At 42.6% G+C, this 16,175-nt stretch overlaps 1 protein-coding gene across 3 annotated transcripts in view; it reads left to right on the top strand.

The window, feature by feature from the left end:
- Positions 1-16,175, top strand: part of rspo4 (R-spondin 4) — a 69,889-nt gene that overhangs the window by 19,292 nt on the left and 34,422 nt on the right. For 2 of the 3 annotated variants that reach the window (XM_056274224.1, XM_056274226.1), the window contains exons 3-4: positions 3,311-3,448; positions 6,908-7,129. In XM_056274224.1, the coding sequence (XP_056130199.1) occupies positions 3,311-3,448; positions 6,908-7,129 (360 nt within the window). Of the gene's footprint in view, positions 1-3,310; positions 3,449-6,907; positions 7,130-15,313; positions 15,399-16,175 lie in introns of all 3 variants that reach the window. The other variant, XM_056274225.1, reaches the window with a different exon arrangement.

The following is a 16,175-nucleotide window of genomic DNA, read 5'->3' as shown; positions in this document are numbered from 1 at the left end:
ATAGCCGACTTACAGTTGACAGGGGGAGATATAGCAGGGCAGAAACTTGACCAACTGACTTGTTGGAAAGGTGGCATCCTATGACAGTGCCATGTTGAAAGTCATTGAGGTCTTCACAGAAGCGTACCGTGGGGTTTCAGTCAGGGCCTTCAATAACAAACTGCAACCCCCCACACACACACACACACACACTTTTCTCACATTGGTGCCGATACAGCCAACACAGCCACATACAAAATACACTATCATGCACTATATGCACTACTGGATCAAAAGACAGCTGATCTTCAACAACCACAACACATACCACTGTACACTATAGCAGCTACTGCAGCATCACCAACAGATCTTCCTTTATGTCACTCAGCAACCAAATTGCACATGCACACCACATGGCACAAAAACAACAAGAAGAGTGAACTCAGTAGAGTGCTGATCTCCACCAGGTGTATCTCCTCTTCTCCGGTGCTCAGACTTGGAGACAAGCCACCCCTTTTTTTGCCTACCGGTAGAAGGGGCCCTTATTAAAAAAGCCTTCATATGTGTTTGGCCATCGTGGTTTTCATTATACAAAATGAATGTAGGTAAATGACTTTCATTCATTCTGAAGCAATAAAGCAATAGTAAGAAAACAGCTCAGCCATGAGAAATTTTTTATTGTACCTACTGAGGTGGTTTCCAGCTGTGACTGTGATTAATCCTACTCTTGAAATTGTATTTATATAGTGGAGTTTTATCATTGGAGTCTATGGCACTTCCGCGTCTAATGCCTCTCATGATGTCAGTTTAACAAACATGGCGGCGAGGTGAATAGGAGCGACAGGCATGGGCGCAAATCCATGAATACTGGGATGGCATCCAGCGCTTTTTACCTGTGCCCTCGTCCATAGAGTTAGTGGTTGTGTCAGGAAGGGCATCCAACGTAACGTTTTGCCAAATCATTATGCGAATTGACAAGACCATACCGGATCAGTCGAGGCTCCATACAGGCTCTTCTGAGGCCCGGGTTAACAACGGCCACCATTGGTGCTGTGCCCTCACAGAGTACTGATGGAAACTAAACTCCGCTGTGGTGACCCCTGAGAAACAAGGAACAAGCTAAAAGAAGAGGAGGCGAGGTGAATAGAGAACTATTTTTCATTCATCCAGCGTTCCTCCGGTTCTCCTGGGCTGAGATCAGCAGTGTATTGTTTGCTGATTTGCCAAATACGATCAACGTCTCGTTTACTTTCAACACATAACCGAATACATAATGGGTACTTGCTGCTGCCCGATCTAAATCAACTGTGCGCATGCGTGCGGCAATAGAGCGCAGCATTGGTCGAGCGAGGTAGAGAGTGAATGGAGAGGGGGAGCAGCGATAGTGAGAACAAACGTTATCCGAAGGTTTTTAATCACCGCAACCACGAGAGGTTCCTGGTCATACAGTTATAACTGTGCACAAAAAAAATAATAAAATAAAATAACTTGGTCAGTCCATTTGTTTGTGAGATCAGCCGCATACAGGCGACCAAATGCATAATCCCCATCAGGCTATACCGCCTGGCGCAGATGCCAAACAAGTTTCCACAGTTGATATAGTGTTCACCAGTCACTCACGCAACATCAACAAATTCAATAAAGTATAGCCACAATATCATCAGTGCTCCACCTTCAATTCAATAAGAAAAATGTGCACACTAATCTGGAGTTAAAGTTTCACCTCACTTGAGAGACTCGTTGCAGCCTTCTTTCACAAAATTCATCCAGCAATTTAGTCCATTTTGGGAGAATGTGTGATAAAAAAAACATGAAGTAGATCGGCAACAAGATCGTCAATAGCTGGGAATGCGGTGGCCATTGCGCTTAGTTCGCTCACAACCCAACAAAGGCTCAAGCTCAAAGTTGATGATGAAACCAAGGGCCGGCACCGATAAATCGCAGGGCCCCTGGGGCATTCTGTCACTACACATCAAAATTTGATTGGCTGATACGTCACGTAAAATTGTAATCTGTTTGCAGCTTCGGGCTTCAACGAATGGCTAGCAATAGCTACCACTCACTAGTGCTGGTGGAAGGAGCTGTGATGCATTTAGATGACATGAAATCCCTACCCAGCCCCACGAGAAAACAAGCAATCGAATTCAGACAAATTTTAGGCACTCTTCAATTTAACCATGAGAAACGGATTTTGATTTTGACAGGGCCAGCAGAGAAGGCTCTGGTGGCCCTGACAGCCCACTACTGGGTCTTCAGTATGACCCGTTCTGCTGCCAGTGTTTGTCTGTGGAGACTGACTGCATGGCTGTATGCTTGACTTTATGCATCTACCTGCAATAATTTTGGCTGAAATGGCCAAATCCCTTCATTCGAGGGGGGTGTCCACATACCTTTGGCCATATAGTGTGCATTTCAATCTTCCTTTTGGTGAGACAAAGAGAAAAAAAATGAATTGGCCGGATGACAGCTTGCAATAGTTAATTTTCCAGCACACCGAGTAAATTCCAAGTAAATAATTGAAATGTTGTTCTAAACAAAATCCTGATTGGGTGCATTTCCACCAGTTGGGTTCACGTAAGTACTTCAAATTGACTTTCTAAATGTACAATTACATTAGAAAACTAATCCTCTGAAAAGATGACTCTGTCTTTCGGTAATCAGTTGGTATTGTTCTTTTATTGTCAGATAATGTTCATCAAAGAAGACAGAAACAAAGAAATACAGTTGGCAGTATACCCAAACATCAACTCCGCAATCTTGGCCAACCGTACAACTTTAGCCAAATGTACATTAGCCATGTAACCACAATGGGCCCCTAACATTTACTTTTTCAATTTAGTGCTCTAACTTAATTTTAAACACCCTACATTTGTACCAAAACAAATATGTGTCTGGAAGCCCAGCCAATGGCAAATTTCAAATTGCATTATAGCTGGAAAATATTGCCAGCCAATCTTCATTATGGGTTTGTGTTCTCCCCGCTAAACAGATGTATAGTCAGACTAAAGAATGATGGAAAAACAGTATGGAAAATGGTAAACAAATTTTAATCAAAAACCTATAAAATGGGCATCAAAACTTTGTGACTAACAAATTACCACTCAGTTGTCTCAAGGCTTAAAAATCCTCTCTTGTCTTGTGGACACTCTTTAACCAACGTCTCCCTGCTGAACCTTGAGTTAACAAAAAAAAATTAATAATCATAGTTTAACCTCAAATTGACATGGTCAGTCTGTTTCATAGAAAAATCACTGGGTCCTAACGCGGTCAACTCAGTGCAGGTGAATGTGAATAATTGTAAATGATGCTGATTCTGTACATCTTCTTTTAGAGTGTCGGTCTTTGGACTGCGAGCACTGCTTCAGTCGAGACTTCTGCACCAAGTGTAAAGCTGGTTTCCATCTATACATGGGCAAATGTGTGACCCGCTGTCCAGAGGGAACCTTCACACATCAGACAGACTGCCTCGGTGAGTGAAATACTGATACAGGGAATGTTCCTCGGTTCAAGTCTGAAACTATAATGATGGCTGCTGGGTTCACTCATTATATATACGTAAAGGACAGTTTCTCACTCTGTAGAGGGCTTTTACTACAAGCGTGCATCCCATATCTGTGATAAACTATAATTAACTAGAATGCTAATTTGTGGTTAAATCTCATCTCATACTCTTTATCAAGGAGAGAAAGATGACTGGGTGTGCATGATATATTCGGCATCACTGTTCCACGTTTTTGCTTATCAAGGATGCTTTGTTCATATTTATGGCATTATATTTGTGCCTCATTCCTGAGTAAGCAATAGGAGATTAGGAGCACAGAAAAATGTGTGTGTGTGTGTGTGTGTGTGTGTGTGTGTGTGTGTGTGTGTGTGTGTGTGTGTGTGTGTGTGTGTGCGTGTGTGACAGCCTGGCGGCCTGTCCATGGTGTCTCCCCGCCTGCCGCCCAATGACTGCTGGGATAGGCTCCAGCATCCCCGCGACCCTGAGAGCAGGATAAGCGGTTCGGATAATGGATGGGATAGATTACATTTTGAAGAAAAAATTATTTGCAAGCAAAAAATAATTTCATTTGAGTAAACAAAAATCTATTCTGTGCTCAATAAATGTACATGCATGTTTACTATTATCCATATTAATGTGCCACAATAAGCCCTCTCACTCATTTTTACTCATATACTCATAGCTACTCATACATTGGCAGCACTAGCTAACATTCTCTTTCTCTTACGCTAAACCTCTCCACTCTGCGCGTTCAGCTTTGTCTGCATACTCGCTCAACCTGGCACAGCGTTACAAATGTGCCACAGAATCAACCAATCAGAGAATTGGAGAAGATAAATTCTGACTGGCTGACCGAAAATGTGTTTTACACTAGAATGACCAAGGACGGTCATATGGCCATTTTGGATTTTCAAAGTTTACTAACTTTGTGAAGAAGAAGAAGGAAAAAAAATAAAAAAGAAACGATACAGACCTGCCGCTCCCTGAATGCTCCTAAAATTACATATATTTGCATTAAAATTAGTTTTCGATCAATTGCACAAAAAAAGTTATGATAAGATCTACATGAAACGACCATGACCGGTCAAAATAACCCCATGTAATTTGCGTGTGATCGTGCGTGTCATGTCACTATTTACGCCGTGTGTTGGTCACGTTATTTCCTTCGCGAAGTTCCCTGCTCTGCCCTGGAAAAAAATGTACCCCAGTGCAAAGAAATAGCCTAAACTTGATTTCTGATTATTTCCAACATGTCTGGTTACAGACGCACCATGACTACCACTGAGGCGCTGCAGTATTTATAGGCGTTGGACAGCGGCCATTTTAAATTGTTTAAAAATTGTATTATAGTTGTTAAAATGTTAATTTTGGGGGTCAGTCGTTTCCTAACAGACACACTAACACATGTAGTGCATTAATATCTCAATTGGGTGTTTATCTTGACAGAATGTAGAGTTTAAAAAACGGTCGCCAATTTGACCGCCCATGGTCGTTTTAGGTACGAGCGAAATCCCGGTCGTTCTAGTGTTTTAATCCAGTTGCAGTCGAACAACTTCACTCTAGTCAGTTGTAATTTTTTCACAATAATTGTGGGATAGTTCCACTAGTGACAGCGCTCTAACTGGAGACGAAACAGCCAATCAGAATTTGTGACGATTTTGTGAGATGTGATGACAATTTAATGTGGAGTGACATGAAAGTATCCAGATTGCTCACTCAAATGTCTGTCAAAATATATTATCATCATTATTATTATTATTGATAATAAAATTATTATTAGTGGCAGGCATGGGTGCAAGTCCATGAATACTGGAATGGCATCCAGCGCTTTATCTGTGCCCCCATCCATAGGATTAGGGGTTGTGTCAGGAAGGGCATCCGATATAAAATTTTGTCAAATCATCAGGCGGATTGACAAGACCATCGCAGATCAGTCAAGGCCTGGGTTAGCAATGACTGCCATTGGTGCTGTGCCCTCACAGGGTACCGATGGAAACTATAAAATCTGCCGTGGCGACCCCTGAGAAACAGGGAACAAGCTGAAAGAAGCAGATTACTATTATTATTATTATTATTATCATTATATAAAAAAAGACTTCTGCAATGGCTACATGTGTGGAGCTAATGTGAGAGATTTAATCAGCACCAGACCTCTTTAGCGAACCTTTTCCTTTTATCTGAGAGCAGTAAGACTTAGTGGTTCTGTGGCGGTACACTTTTGATAACAGATGACTTTCTTCTTCTCTTACAGTCCAATGCATTGACTCATAGCACACCGCACTGGCTCATTAAGCATATAACCAATTATATGTTGTATTGCAACTCCTCAAAGCTTTTTAAATGGCTGTAGGGTGGGATTGTAAAAAAGAAAGTCGTGTTGATAATTGTGCCATTTTGTTCACATATGAAGCCCTTCAAGAAATAAACATAAAACCTGAAAAATAAATGCTGCAACAAGAAAACTGATCATTTCATGGACAAAAAACACATTTACACTACACACTTTACATTTTACTTTTCTTTTGGCAGTGTGAGGCTGTTGATCAATACCAGCCCTTTCCTGACGAGCGATATCTTACATTAAACAGCACTACCTTTCTTTTGGTCCCACAGCCATTGTGATCTATTTTCTACTGTATCTCTTCTGCCAAGCTATCATGATGTATGTGATTCAGGAAAATGGTTTTTTCACAGGTGTGTTATAGTCTCTCTTCATATCTTTCCAAGCGTAATCCTTCCTCTTGAGGTAAGTGAGCTACGTAGTGGAGTTTCATGATGGATTCCTGTTGTTTGGCCTTCCAAATTTCCACTGTGCTTTCCACCCGCACCCCACCGCAGCCATTGCTGTGTGTGTAGGCATCGCCAACACTTCATGTTAAGCTTCACATCTGACTATTCTCACAAACCAGTAGATTGTTGAGTAACATGTAACTCAAGGTTCATTCATTTCCTACATCCAGAGCTGCAGCTGAATGTAGAGATAACGTCAGTGAGCAGGCTGAGGATTAAAAACGAATTACAACTGACACCTAAAATTCATCTTTACCAGTTAAGAGGAGGAAGTGTAAGCCTTGGATTGTCTGTTTTATCTATCCTTTTCACTGTGCTTATTTAAATAACATGAGATCCAATCAATAGTAGACCCTGTATGACAATATCCCACCTAAAAAAAATGTAAAAGTCAGGATTATGAGATACACATCATTTTAGGCCTATGATTTTGTACTTCCTAAACATACATGTACAAAAACTTTGCATTTTGAGATAGAGGGAAAAAATGCATGGCTTATATTTGCTTTTTGAGAAGGACGGGCCATGATTCAATATGATCTGAGCTTTTACAAATACATGAATTTGAAGAGTTCTCCTTCCATTTGTTAACTCTATCCTCTCCTTCTCTCCTCCTTTACTTTACTCCCACCACAGAGGACTGTCTTCAAGCTGCAGTGGGCGAGTGGAGCGACTGGAGCGCCTGTCTCCGTAACGGCGTCAGCTGTGGCTTCAGGTGGGGCAAGCAGACCAGGACCCGGGGGATAAGGCCGTCTGTGACGACGCCTGAAGAGAAATCGGCTTCTTTCTGCCCATCCGACAGCGAGACGCAGAGGTGCAGGATGAGGAAAACGTGTCCTAATAGTGAGATGGACGGAGGTAAATGGACTGCTTTTTATGTAAAGCTTTCCTAGCTGCAACAGCCACTCAAAGCACTGCAAAATCAATGAATGCTTCACATTCACCTGTGCGCACACACACACACACACACACTCATGGCGGTGTCAACCATGCAACGTAACACAGTTAGGGGTTAGGTGTCTTGCTCAAGGACACCTTGACACTTTTGCAAAGAGGAGGCGAAGATCAAACCGGCAACCCTCCTGTTACCAGACAAACTGCTCTACCTCCTGAGCCACTGTCACTAAAGGTGAAAGGAAGGAGAAGGGGTGATGAGGCAAACGTGAGAGGGGAAAAAATGAAAGGAAGGGGTTAAGGAGCGGGATTGGGGGAAGGCAAAATGAATGTTTTTCAGGTGAACGACAGCAGATGGGAAATTGGTAAGACGGTGAGAGAGAAACACTGAGAAGAAGTGCTGAAAATGAGACAGAGAGAGACTGAGATGAACAGCGAGGGAGTGATGGGTAAATGCTGAAATGCATAATAAATTACTGATAATGAAAATACGTGTTATGCTTAAAAGGCCAGGACATGGTAAAGCAAGGAAAGCAGGGAATCACAATGAATCGATGTCAAGAGAAAAAATGTGAGCAGGAGGAGGAAAACCTTGAAGCTAGAAGTCAAAAAATTGTTTCTTAGCCAACCAAGTTTGCGCAGACTTCTTTGTTTGTTCACACAAAGCCCATGAAATACAATATCCAAGAGTAGGAAATGAATATCTACATTTAGCAGGCAAGGAAATAAAGGACCACAAAGCATCACACTTGAAGCTAATCGACCTTTCTGCCTATAAGTAGTTTGCAGTGACGTGATTTCAACGATGTGTGAAATTCAGATGGCGGGCAGGAAGTGAAAAGCAGATGAGATGGAGGAACGCCCATACTGTGTTAATTTAGAAGGTATTACAAGAGGAATGTATAAACAGATGGCACGGTGGCACTGTGGTGAGCACGGTCGCCTCACAACAAGAAGGTCCCGGGTTCAAGCCCCAGGGTAGTCCAACCTTGGGAGTCATCCCGGGTCATCCTCTGTGTGGAGTTTGCATGGTCTCCTTCGGGTGCTCTGGTTTCCTCCCTGCATGGGTTTCTTCCGGGTGCTCCGGTCTGCATGGGTTTCCTCCCACAGTCCAAAGACATGTAGGTCAGGTGAATCGGCCGTACTAAATTGTCCCTATGTGTGTGTGTGTGTGTGTGTGTGTGTGTGTGTGTGTGTGTGTGTGTGTGTGTGTGTGTGTGTGTGTGTGTGTGCGTGCCCTGTAATGGCCTGGCGGCCTATTCAGGGTGTCTCTCCCCGCCTGCTGCCCAATGACTGCTGGAATAGGCTCCAGCATCCCCACTAACCTGAGAGCAGGATAAGTGGTTTGGATAATGGATGGATGGATGGAAATAAAGGAATTGGGGAAATAGTACACATCCTTCGTCCAGATTGTAAAAAGGCAAAAATCAGCTGTTTCAAAACGAGGTAGGGGGCAGCAGGCTGGGATTTTGATAGTTTAAAGCCCTTGGACTGTCTAGAAGATCTGAATGGGCAGTGAATGAGTAATATGTTCCTATGACTCAGGAACTATTTTTTGCGGTACCCTCTAGCAAGGCACTTGACTCGCCCTCCCTCCTTTGGATCTGCTCAGTGGCCAAACAGAGATGAATGCGAGTTCACTCTCAGGTTGGATGGCATGTAAAAGTGTGAGTGAGACGGCGGACGATGAAAAGATGAGAGCGTATGATCTCATCTAAGCTTTCCTTGTTAAATAAAGTGTTGGATAAAAGAAAAAGCGACATAAAGTTATTCGCTGAACACACAACACCGGCAAAAAATTACGAGTTCTTTTATGAGTTAGCACTTTGGTTGGTTTCAAAGGTATAGTTTATGTTCGAGTTCGAGAAAACAAGAGAGGTGAGTGAGTGAGTATGACAAGTTTGGAAACAGAGAGATGTCGGTCTATTTGCTGTGTTTCCTCCTCGGGAGTTAATGGAGTCTCTTTATGTTGGCAGCTCTGTGAGAGATAACATCCTCCAAGGCTTCATAAGAGAGGTGTTTGAGTTTACCTTTGCTTAATTCCAATGTACGGATGTAGGGCCGCCTCCAAATTTACGAGTTTTTACAGTGGTGGACCGTTTATTGGGCCTGCAACTTCCTATTATTATTATTATTATTATTGTTATTTGTATTTTCCCCCTTTATCTCCCTAATCATCAATTGTACCCGCCCAATTACCCCACTCTTCCGAGTCATCCCAATCACTGCTCCACCCCCTCTGCTGATCCAGGGAGGGCTGTAGATTACCACATGCCTCCTCTGATACATGTGGAGTCTCCAGCCGCTTCCTTTCACCTGACAGTGAGGAGTTTCACCAGGGGGACATAGCACATGAGAGGATCCCACTATTCTCTCCAGTCCCCCCCCGAACAGGGACCCTGACCAACCAGAGGAGGCACTAGTTCAATGACCAGGACACACACCCACATCCAGCTTCCCACCCGCAGACACGGTCAATTGTGTCTGTAGGGATGCCGATCAAGCCGGAGGTAACACGGGCATTCGAACCGCCGATCCCCATGTTGGTAGACAACGGAATAGACCGCTACGCTACCCGGACGCCCCCTTCCTATTATTAGTATGTACCTCCCACCAAAAACACAAATGAATACCATACACGATGGACAAAACAATTTCACCACAGTCGTGTGTACAATCTGGGACACGTTCCCATGCAAAGACAAAGTCATTTGATCACAAACTGAAGCATTAAGTGTACAGACGATGTGTAAATTGTCTGTTGTCCATTGTAATTATTGAGAAAATCAACTACCAGACACAAAGATCAAAGCCACTGTGAGTGCACCAGCAAAGAGCAACCAATTCACTGAGCGTTTCTGACTATGAAATCCCTCTTGCTACAACATAGAGGCCGCTGCAAAAAAACAAAATAAATGAACAGTTCAACTCCCAGCGGTTCATCTGAGGATAAAATCCATCCCAGTTGCTACCCTGAAAATGGCGACCATGCCCTTCTTTTGCAGAGCGGTTAAAATGTAGTGTCGGTCTCTCTCTCTCTCTCTCTCTCTCTCTCTCTCTCTCTCTCTCTCTCTCTCTCTCTCTCTCTCTCTCTCTCTCTCTCTCTCTCTCTCTCTCTCTCTCTCTCTCTCTCAACTGTTTCCAATTCTTCATCAAATATCTGCCTCAAGAAAGATGCGGATACTAAAACCACAAAAATACCAGGTATTATATCACCTCGTGTTTCTGTGGTAGCAGCATAGCAACGTTGAGGCCGTGAAAAGGGCGGTAGAGAACAGCCTAATCTGACCCATGTCAACAGCACACGGGCAAACAGGTTATCTGGAGCAGACAGATTCTGTGTTGTTTTTTCCATCTGCGGTCTTATATAGGGCCGCCCGTGAAAGTTTTGAGGGCAAAAAAACTGTTTGGCACTAAAGGTTTCAGAGGTAATAATGTTCAGGTCTTTTCATGCGTTTGTGTTTTTTTGGGGGTTTTTTCCCTACAAGATCCAAGGAAGCTAGAAAATAGAATTACCAATATGAGAATAATCTATTTCAAATGGTCCAGGTTTAAAATTATTGTTAATATCAGTTTAAATATCACGGAGAACAAAAGTGCGGATGTTATGTTTAAGTCCCCACTTCTTTGCCCTCATCGGCAGCAAAGCGACCATTAAACTGGAGACGGTGTCTGGTGCACCCCAATTCTCCTTCTCCGCATTAAATTAATGATGAACTTCAAATGAAGATTCTGAAAAATTAGAGGCCCGATCTTGGAAGGGATTTCTGGCTTTCCTCCAAAACCACATTGTTTTTTATGATCATTTTATTGCACCATATTTTCTTGCTGTTACATACAAAAAAGAACAAGATGAATAGTGAACATTCACCAAGTTTAAAGGAATGAAGTCAAGCAATGTTGTTTTCTCTCTTTTCCAATTAGTGACTGTCAATTCTACAATTTGCCCTTTTTTTCAAAGTGCCACAGCGTTGTCAAAGATTGTGTGTGTGTGTGTGTGTGTGTGTGTGTGTGTGTGTGTGTGTGTGTGTGTGTGTGTGTGTGTGTGTGTGTGTGTGTGTGTGTGTGTGTGTGTGTTATATCCTTTTCCTCCACAATGGGAGTTTTGTCATTTGTTGTAATCATCATTATCATTGTCAGATCATATGTCCGGTGGCATTAGCGGAGGGAGGAAGATGCTCTGGCATGGTCTGGTGTAGGCATACAGGGATAGCCCAGGGACCTAATAGCACACATCTGGGATAAAAGGATGCTGTGGTATCTCCCTGACAGTCCCCTATTTTCCCAGATTAGACAGCTTTGGTCATTAAATTACCAGTCTCTTGTTGTGTTATTGTTTTCAGATGACGAGGCGGGGGTGGGGTCTCATCCCAGCTCTGCCTGTGTCTTTCGTTTTATTCCCATCTGGTTACCGATGACAAGAGACTGAGCATTGCAAAGAGGGCGGTTTTCTAGCTTGTTTTCTTGTTTACTTGTACACCAAAATGGACAAAATATAAATGATGTGAGGGAAAGTTTCTTTGCTGTGTTTTGCATAGATCATTCGTCTTTGCATTTGGAGCTGAAGGTTTGCATAGTAGAGCTCATTAAACCATTTTTACTCAATTATTATTGATCAAAAAAAAAATTGAACATTTTTTGCTGATCCAAAAGGCGATCTCCTCACGGATTCGCGGCGTTTGGCACTATGCATTTAGCAACAGCTAAAAGACACAGTTTATATCTTACACTGCCAAGTCAACTTTTCAAAAATACGAATAAATCTTTTAATTGACAAATACATTGTATTTATTTATATATGATCTGTATCTGGATAAGGAAAAAAATGCAGAAATACAAGGTAACCCAGACAGCACACATTGGGATCTGATCTGACAGACCACTTCTGGGGGGGGGGGGGGTGGCTTGCATTGTGATTGTACGTCAATTAGAATAATCTATTTCCCCCACTTAATCCAAGTCAGGGATTAAGCGGGAGGACTGCAGTTTATCCCAGTAGGGACCAGGCAGAAGGCAGGGAGACACCCTGAAGAGTTTGCCAGTCAATGGCGTCCGTTTATCACTGACAAACCTTTCACACCTAGAGGCAATATAGAGTCTCCATTTAACCTAACACGCATGTTTCATACATTGTGGGAGGGGAGCCACGCAAACATGGGAAGAATTTGCAAACTCCACACAGATGGGCTGGGGTCGAGCCCAGGGCCCTCTTCCTGTAAGGCAACAGCACTTACCACAAAGTAACCACGCTGCTCCCGCTGATAAGATAGTGAGTACTCTGTGCTGTACTGCATTTATGTCTGGCACATGTGGCTGCACCCCGGCTGCACCTTATTTTATCTAGATACGCAGACCACATATTTAGTGAAAGTGGTGTCTTTGCTGGCTCAATCGCTTGAGGTTAACCCAAGTTTCACCCTTCGAGTCTAACCGGGATTTGTATCCATCCAGAGTTAACCCCTCTCCTGCTTTTACCCATTTCCCTTGCATCAGTGCACATCCTCCTCTCCTACTCTGTCCATCACCAAACACTGTGCACGCAAACACTCACACACACACACACACACACACACACACACACACACACACACACACTCACACACACGCTCAGCTTTTACATGACCAGAGTCTCTTTCCCGCCTCGAGCCTTTTCACCACCTTTTTGATTTTGCTGTTGATATTTTCTTGTATAACCTTGTCTCTTTGACCTTTATTTTTTGTATAGAGTATGAGCACATTATTATTTAGAATTAGAGTATGGTGGTCCGGCGGTTAGGGAGACACACGTCCCTATCAAAATGATCTTAACCAAGTCACCACCTGCTTAAAGGGGCAATGGTCTTGACCTCTGGCCCTTGACCCCTATAGGGAAACACCCATGGTTAAGTGTTTCCTCTGCCAACAAATTTTGTCATCGTGATACCAAGCATTTTATTATTTTCTGGAGGCTATTCATAAATTGAAATGGAAATTTAAACATTTTGAGGTCAAAGGCCTAATCGTACGGCACTTGGACTCTCTAAGTCATCAACCAAGAATAAACCACAACTCATTTAAGTTGCCAGAGTCGACTTTTTATGCAGTTCAGGCTCCTTTACCATGAGTGGGCTCAGTCACATGGCAACTAAAACAGATATGATCCATATGCTCCTGTGTCCATTGGGGACTTGGCACATTGCAAATCACCAAGTTGTATGTTTATTTAGCTTCAAGAAAAAAGATTGTGCAGTCATTCACTGGTGGTATAATTATAAATATTTTACCCCTATGTTGTTAACTTAAACAGCCTCTACTGAGCCCCATCAATATACATAATGACTTTTGTGGACAGAGACACATGGTTGTGATTAGTTTGAGAAGTTATTAAACTGGATTTATGGCAGTGATAATCCACACAACTTCTCCTGACTTAATCCACCTCATTTAAAGCGAGAAATACGCACTGTAGATCTCCTTTATGTCTTTATCCATTGCCCTTGGCAGGAAACTGGAAGAAGAAGCAGAGCTTGTGTTTTATGATTCACTTCTAATGTCATAAAGCCATACAGTAGATGCATGCCAGACTAGCTCACATTACTATAACTATGTCAGTCATGATCAGATTCCCTGGTCATGCATCTATCGTGCATCTACCCTCCATTACCACTCCATTAGCACTGCAGCATATTCTTTTCCATGTGTTGATAAGTACAGTAGAATAGGTATGATGTGATGAAAAACCCTGTTTTTTTTCCTGTGCCAACAAAATGTTTAAATCTCACAAGCATTTTCACTCAGTGAGGCAGTGGGGCAGCTGAACGTTGCCTCGCTTTTCCACACAATAAAAAATAAAGAAAAGGGATGTCTGAGGCCAGAGTCTATATCAGCACAAGATTTGAGGTTTTGATGGTGGCTAACATTTCACGACTGTGGAGGCAAGAAAAATCTTTTTTTTTTTTAGCTTTACCAACAAGAGAATATGCAGATGTGTTTTGCTGAGGATGGAAAATCTGATGTTCATGTGTCAATGAGGCGAAATAGGGGCTTGCTAATTAGCCACATCTGTCAAATAAGCTATGCTAGCTGAGATCTGTCTAATCGGTTATATCCAGTCACCTTGATATAAGCAGGCAGAAGAATATACAAAGTATGGATGTTTTTTTAAACTTGAGATTAAAATGTGCAGAGTCATTTAGCAATCAGAGAGAATTATAATAAATGTTATGCGGCCATAAGCTTCCAGTGAATCCTGTTTGCATGTATTGTGGGTTCAGCAAATGTATATGGTAAATGGTAAAGATACAGAGGACAGGAAGAAATGGAAACGGATGATCCGCTGTGGCGACCCCTGACGGGAGCAGCCGAAAGTAGTAGTAGTAGTAGTAGTAGAAGTAGATACTTCATTAAAAACCAGCATATCTATCTATCTATCTATCTATCTATCTATCTATCTATCTATCTATCTATCTAGCTAGCTAGCTAGCTAGCTAGCTAGCTAACTAGCTAACCTGCACAGCAACAGATTGCAAAAGTAACTAAGACAAGTAGAAACATTGGATGTGGAAAAATAATATGAGATAAAGTTTCACTTTTATGGATAAATACAGATTAAAAAACGCTTTCTTAAATTTACAGTCAAGTCAATTCTATTTGTATAGCCCAATATCACAAATTACAACTCTGCCTCAGGGGGCTTTTACAACAATACAACATCCTGTCCTTAGACCCTCACATATGTAGATAATAATAACATTAATAATTACATTTATATAGCACTTTTCTGGACACCCGTAGCACTTCACATTGAAGGGGGTAACTCACTTCAACCACCAACCATGTGTAGCACCCACCTGGGTGATGCACGGCAGCCATTTTGCACCAGAACGCTCACCACACATCAGCTTGAGGTGGAGAGGGAGGAACCATTCAACCAAATACATGGGGGGATGATTAGATGGCCAGATGGAGAGAGCCAAGTTGTGAATTTTGCCAGGACACCAGGGAACCCCCTACTCTGCGATAAGTGCATTGGGATCTTTAATGACCACAGTGAGTCAGGACCTCGGGTTAACATCTCATCCGAAGAGCGGCATCTCGTACAGCACAGTGTCCCTGTCACTGCACTGGGGCATTGGGATTTGATATGTTTTTTGTTTTTGTTTTTATTAGGACCAGAGGGAAGACTGCCCCCTACTGGCCCACCAACACCACTTCCAGCAGCAACTCAAGTTTTCCTGGGAGGTCTCCCATCCAAGTACTAGCCAAGTTCATAACTGCTTAGCTTCTGTCATTTGGCAGAGCCAGGGTACATGCTGGTATGGCTGCCAGCAAGATAAGGAATAACTCCCTAAAAAAAACAACCTTTAACAGACGGACAGACATGCAATAGATGTTGCATATACAGAATAAAACAATTTACAGAATACAATATTGAAATAGAATAATGGAATTATTATGGAATTTTTCTCAACACAAAGTCAAACACGTTTTCGGTGGGAGTAGCAATTCCGCCAAGGTTGTCCCTTGTCTCCGATTCTGTTTTTAATATTCATGGACAGAATCTCAAGGCGCAGCCAAGGTGAGGAGTGTGTCCATTTTGGGAACCTCGGAATTGCATCCCTGCTCTTCGCAGATAATAATAATAATAATAATAATAATAATAATAATAATAATGGATTACATTTATATAGTGGTTTATCTTCGATAATGTTGTTTTGTTGGCTTCATCAGAATGCAACCTCCAGTGCGCACTGGGGCGGTTTGCAGCTGAGTGTGAAATGGCCGGGATGAGAGTTAGCACCTCAAAGTCTGAGGCAATAGTTCTCTACCGGAAAAAAGGTGGATTGCTCCCTCTGGGTTGGAGATGAGTTGTTGCCTCAAGTGAAGGAGTTCAAGTATCTTGAGGTCTTGTTTAAGAGTGAGGGTAGGATGGAGCAGGAGATTGACAGGTGGATTGGTGCAGCATCAGCAGTAATGCAGATGTTGTACTGGACCATTGTGGTGAAGAGAGAGCTGAGCCAGAAGGCAAAGC

This window comes from Lampris incognitus, chromosome 2, assembly GCF_029633865.1.
Source record: "Lampris incognitus isolate fLamInc1 chromosome 2, fLamInc1.hap2, whole genome shotgun sequence".
NCBI lineage: Eukaryota > Metazoa > Chordata > Actinopteri > Lampriformes > Lampridae > Lampris > Lampris incognitus.
The sequence above is the reverse complement of the archived record's forward strand: the minus strand, read 5'-3'. Positions and strand labels throughout refer to the sequence as shown.